The sequence below is a fragment of the Mirounga leonina genome, unplaced genomic scaffold, assembly GCF_011800145.1.
Source record: "Mirounga leonina isolate KUSES-001 unplaced genomic scaffold, KU_Mleo_1.0 Mir_114, whole genome shotgun sequence".
NCBI lineage: Eukaryota > Metazoa > Chordata > Mammalia > Carnivora > Phocidae > Mirounga > Mirounga leonina.
In genome coordinates this window covers 53,660,018-53,665,794 of record NW_023270265.1, presented here as the reverse complement: position 1 = coordinate 53,665,794, position 5,777 = coordinate 53,660,018, and the positions used below count along the sequence as shown (strand labels likewise).

Genomic DNA, 5,777 nt, shown 5'->3' with positions numbered 1-5,777 from the left:
TGCTTGTAGGTGCTTGCAGGTGCGTGCAGGTGCATGCAGGTGCTTGTGGGTGCTTGCAGGTGCGTGCGGGTGCTTGTAGGTGCTTGCAGGTGCATGCAGGTGCTTGTGGGTGCGTGCAGGTGCTTGTGGGTGCGTGCAGGTGCTTGCAGGTGCTTGTAGGTGCATGCAGGTGCGTGCAGGTGCTTGTAGGTGCCACAGACACCTTGTGTGGCCCGCTGGGGTTGTCAGGGCGCAGCCTAGATGAGCTGTGGCGTGCACACAGGTCAGGCTGGGTCCTCACCGGCTCAGGTGCGGTCTCCCTGACCCCTGCCTGCTCAGCAGGGCAGCAGGCACCACCAGGCTTCCACATCGCCACCCTGCATCTACCCCTGTTCTTTTCAGGGGTTTTAATTCCACTGTTGCCTTTTTAATGTGGGATGCTTATGTGCAGAAAAGGGGTGTCCTGAGCATGCTGTGTCTTTGGGATCCTTCATTCCAAGCACAACAGAGTAGGCCTTGCCTTTTACCCTGTCCCAGCTTCCAACCCCTGCTGGATGTGGCAAAGGATAGTCTTCACTGACACTGAGGTCAGCCCCGAGTTCAGAGCGAGTGGGGGCTCTGCGGGGTTCTTGGCTGCTGCTGGCACCTGCTGGCTCTGGGCCACATCAAAGAGAAGCCCCCAAAGTGGGGTCTCTCCCTCTCGGGTTCAACATTAGCAAGCAGGCAGTCTTTTCCTCTCAGATCCGCTTGATGTCCCAATGATCAAAGGAGTCCCGCCACGCCTCGTCAGCCACGGGAGCTGTGGCTGGGAAGACAGCGCTTGTGCAGAATGAACGTGGCCTCCCTCACAGTGACCACACTGCTCCTCAGGCGAACCACTAGACCTATGCTCTGAAAGGAAACAGGGAGAATGTGCACAACTTTGGACAACTTCTTAGTCTCTTCCAATGCCTGTCACTGCGTTCCCTTGGGGAGGTAAGTGTGAAGATCCCGGAAGATCATGGAGCGCAAAGGAACACACGTTTTGGTCGCTGCTTGAATTCGAACACTAACAGGGCCACCGCACATACATGTCCACTTTTGTTTGCTAACAGCGGTGATGGTGGCCTGGGTTCTGCAGGCCCCGCAGGGGAGTATCTGGCTCTGTGTGCATTCACGGTCAGAGCGCCGAGGGCAGGTGGGGCGCACGTCCAGAAGGGAGGACAGGGGCCTCAGTGCAACCCGAGGGTCAGCATGGCCCCAGACCTGCCTCCAGGAGACCGTGTGTCATCACACTCAGGAGCCAGAAGGCTGGCTGCCGACCTCAGGTGTCAGGGAAGCCGACCGCCAGCCCACGGCAGGTGCCTCGTGGGTGGTGTGAGTGTGGCAGGGTGGGGTGGGCAGGTCCGGGCCACCCTGCTGGCCACAGCCTCTGGTCTTTGCCCTTGCATTGCCTGGGCCCCTGGGGTATAGCCACCCTGGCGTCCACCCGGGCGTCTACATGACAGACTCAGGGATGCACGCGGAGAAGTGCTTGCCCCAGAGCTGCTCCAGAGGGGGCTGGGTCTACGTTTCTTTTGGAGACTCTCCAGTGAACATGTTATTTGTCAAGAATAAAAAACCAACAAACTGCTGAGATTCTAAACCCTCTGGGCAGCGTAACCCACCAGTCTTCACGGTCCTGGACTGGGCCAGTGTCCAGTGGCTGGGAATAGGGGCAGCGCTGCATGTGGACGCAGTGGTCGGGGATGGGATGCAGGGCAGATCTGCTTGGAAGGGCCAGGGTCAGATAGGAAGAGGCACCTGGGCCGCCGGCTTAGGCACAGGGGTCCCGCCCCTGCCCCCAGCCTTCCGCAGCATCTCCTGGTTCACCCTCTGTCTGCTGACAACAGGTTCCCTTTGCAAACAAGGCTCTAACCTGAGGATGAAAACCCGAGAAACAGGCTGACCTAGAGGCCCCAGGCACGTCGGGCAAGACACCTCGGGGCCACAGGAGGTCCCTTAAGAAGCCAGGGGCCTGTCCAGGCTGGCAGCCTCCCGAGGAGCAGCCTGGATGCACAACCTCTAGGGCATCTGGCACCCTCCTGGCCAGTGAGGCTTGGAGCAGAGGTGTGGACGATGCTGAGTCTTGGCAACAAATACCGACCTTGTTTGGGCGTCTTGAACAGAACAGGAAGGAAACCAACAAGTGACTCAGACAGACCCCCCCTTGGGGAGCAGACATCGGGTGTGCATTTGACTCATTGCTGGTGTCCGAGCCAGGGCTGCTGCCGGCCACGTGTCCTGGGGCCATTGGCATTCCCTGCACGCGCTCCGGGCCCTCCGCTGCCTCGCACACACAATGCATTATTTACTCGGCCACCAGCCTTCCCGGAATCCAAGCCGGCAGCAACCACGCGAAGCGGCACGAGCCTTCACACCAAGTCCCCGTTAGGGACGGCTTGCCGCTGACAGCCGCCCTGCCCCCCTTTCTGGTGAGAGAACCGTCCTCCCCGTGTCTGCTGTACGTGCCGCCGAAGCCCCCCACGTTTCCCTGCCGTTCAGCCAACTTTCTGAGGGGAAGGGGCTGGTGGGGCTGCAGTGGGAAGGCCACATGACTGCCTCGGACCAGAGGGGCGGGGACTCCCGCCAGGGACCAGAGGAGGTCTCACGGGTCCTGGACCTGAGCCCTGGGGAGGGACGCAGGACAGCGTCTCCTCCCCTGATTACATGGCTCCACATTGCGGCACGCCTGCTAATTAGTAAGATCCTCAGCCGAGCGGCCAGCTGGCAGCCCTGGAGACCAGGGGCCCAACGCTGCTAACTGACCACACGGTCACCCCAAGAACAGGGGTGGCCGCCCTCAGCGTGGCTGGGCCCTGCTGCCCGGTGGGGGCACGTACTCACCATGAGCCCTGCCAAGCTCCTGCAGTGTGAGTGCCAGACGGAGTGGGGTCGCCGCCGAGCCGATTATGTGGCACCCTCTTCCCCGCCAGCCTCCATGGCTGTCCCGAAGGTCAAGGTCCCACACAGCAGCTGTGGGGTCGAGCCCCGGGCCAGGTGCCTCAGGGCGACGGTGGGGCAGGTGGGGGTCAAGAGTCTGTCCCCATCTGTGAAGACAGGGCAGGGTCAGGGCAGGGTGGAGGGTCCCCTGGCCTCAGCCCGGGGCTGGCCCTACGTGGCCATCCACCCGGCCAGCCTGTTGGAGCGTCTGGCTTGGAGCTTGGTCGCCCGGGGCACACAGAGGCTGTGTGCTGGCCTGGGGACCTCGAGCGGGACGTGCGGAGCCCGACGCTGCCCTCCTGGGCGCACTGCCTTCTCCCCACTGGCCACCCGGCGCGAGCAGCTCAGCCCAGCGTTCTGGCTGCTCAGAGCCCTGCAACATGTCTGTCAGGTTCCGTCAGGAGCACCGAGCAGACCTTGGATCCCCCTCCTAAGGAGCAGCCCGAGCGGGGCCGGCAGACGCGGGAGCCGCTGTGGCCCCCCAGATGTCCCCCTCGGGCCGTGGCTGCATGCCCCCCGTGGCGCCCAAAGTTATTCGGCATCTGCATCCGGAACGGCACCCAGGGCAGCAGGAACCGCCCCAGCCGGGCTGGCACGCGGGCCGAGGGGCTGGGGGCACGGATGGATGCTGCGGCCGCGGGCTCCCACCTCGCCCGCCACGTCCTGCGGCTCCCTGCCGGGGCCCACCCGCCGCGCGGCCCCGGAGAGACGCAGCTCAACTTCTCACCTATTTTGGCAAAAGCTGCGGGAGCGGCAGCGCCGTGGTCCGCGGTGCCGACCAGGTGTGGTGCATTCTCCGGCCCCGGGGACGGGTTTCCATGCCCAGAGGCAGCGGGCTGGAGCCAGCAAGTGGAGTTATCAACAGATTGCAGGACCGCAGCCTGGCCGCGGCGACTTGGGCTCCGCACCGGAGGGGATGAGTCAGAGCCAGGACCGGCAGACATTCGATGCGATCCTCAGGAGGCGGCTTCCCGAAGTCGGCGTGGGGACTGCGAGCCGCCTCTGCGCCTGCTTGGAGGGCGGGCGACAGCCGGGGGACGAGGACCGGGCCGGGAAGCAGGAACCGTAACCATGGGGATGGGGGAGGCGCTGATGGCGGCGGCGGGCGGGCACTGGGGCCCGGCTCCCTGCGGCAGGGCGGGAATGGTTCTTCCCAGCCAGCCAGCCGGCCGAGCGGCCGGCACACCGCAGAGCCGATTTAAAGAGACAACCGGCCAGGTTTTGCCTCCGCTTCCAACAGAATCAGACAACTCACATTAAAACATCTCCCTGAAAGGAGGTGGAAGGAGGACCGGATGGTTTTATTTTATTTATTTTTAAGGGAAATCCGTGTCTGTTGAGGGCTCCAGGCACAGAAATGGGAGCAAGAAAATTGATTTCAGAGGAATTTTCATGGGCCTTATAATACAATATTCTCAAATGAAAATTGCCCACCCCAAGGGGAGCCCACATGCGTCTGTCCCAGCGTGAGCCAGCAGGGAGATCCTGCGGGTGGGGATGGGCTGGGGCCATGCAGAGAGAGCCCCTGCCCCCATCCAGGGTCCCGGCCCCAGCCCGGTGACGGGCCAGGTGCCGAGAAGGGAGGTGAGGGGTGAAGGGCAGGTAGGGACCCAGGCTTGGGGGTGGGCTGCCGGGCCAGCAGGACCCCTGCCAGTGGGTCTAGCTCTGTGCCCCCAGGAAGGTGTGGCTGGGGGCCTGGGGACCATGCTCAGCACTCAGGAGCCCCTGGGGAGACCCACGCTCTTCCCTCTGGGCTGGAAGGTCCTGGCACTGGTTCCTGCTTCGGAGAGTCTCCAGATTCTGGGGGGTCTGGGCCTGGACTCTGGGGGCATCATTAAGAAGAAAGCATTAACGGGGGGTTCTGCAGGCCTGGCTTTCTCACCCGTGGCACCTCGCCTCTGAGACGGGCGTTCCTGGTGCTTTTTGGGGGCCGCTGTGAGGAGCCCTGGGCTTTTGGCAGGGGCTGTGAAACGAGAGGGTGGAGTGATTTTCCGATTGCCCAGAGAGTGAGTGTCAGTGGGCATCCCCCCTCAGGCCCCAACCCACTCTGGCTTCCTGGGATTGCTCCCCCAGGGGAGAGGGCCCTGGCTGGTGATTCTGGATGAGTACGGCAAGGAGGAAGGCAGGAAGGCCCACTGTGAACTCAGAGTTCTGCCCAGACTCCTCCAAGCTGGGGTGGCCCCAGGGGGCTTGTCCACTTGCAGTTCCCTCCATAAAGACTCCACATGAACACAGGTCAGGTCCTCGCCACCATCTAGGGGCTCCCAGCCCAGAGATGACAGAAGGACTGATGCCCAGGGCAGTGGGAAGGGCACGGAGGAGGGGTTTTGCTGGTGGCCCCCGGCATCCTGCAGTCACCAGCAGTGTCTTGCTCTGTGCACAATCCTGTGTGGTGTCCCAAAGAGCCTGTGATCTGCCCTGGCTTCAGAACAGGGTTTGTAGGGCCCGAACCGGGGCTTCTTCAATCCCGGAAAGGTGGCTTTCTGGGAGGCAGAGGGTGGGGGCCGGCCTGGCCCTGGAGGTCCCGGAGGAGCCCCTCTAGCCAGCACCTTGGGTGCTTCGGGGGCCCTGGAGAGGCACATCCAGAACCTGAACTCTGTGGCCTGGACCCAGTGGGGGCTGCACCCAGAATCCCAGTGTTGACCCCGGTGAAGGTGCGGGGTGTCCCTTTGGAATTGCTGGGCTGTTGGGGCAGCCATGTGTGAGGGCCTCTGGCTTTGAGAGGGGCGGGGTGCCCCTGCCCACCCACAGCCACCCTGCCAATGCCCCTGCGTCTCCGGGTGCCCTGGCCTCGTGACTGCCCACGGAAGGGCATCTGCTACAGACCTGGGCTGCTG

At 63.3% G+C, this 5,777-nt stretch overlaps 1 protein-coding gene across 1 annotated transcript in view; it reads right to left on the bottom strand.

Annotated features, from left to right (window-relative positions):
* Positions 1-3,973, bottom strand: part of ADGRA1 (adhesion G protein-coupled receptor A1) — a 34,094-nt gene extending 30,121 nt beyond the window's left edge. Inside the window, exons 1-2 of the mRNA XM_035021010.1 lie at positions 3,668-3,973; positions 2,845-3,047 (exon numbers count right to left, since the gene is read on the bottom strand). Coding sequence (XP_034876901.1) covers positions 2,845-2,847 — 3 coding nt within the window. The 5' untranslated portion in view covers positions 2,848-3,047; positions 3,668-3,973. The remainder of the gene's footprint in view (positions 1-2,844; positions 3,048-3,667) is intronic.
* Positions 3,974-5,777: the final 1,804 nt, after the last annotated feature.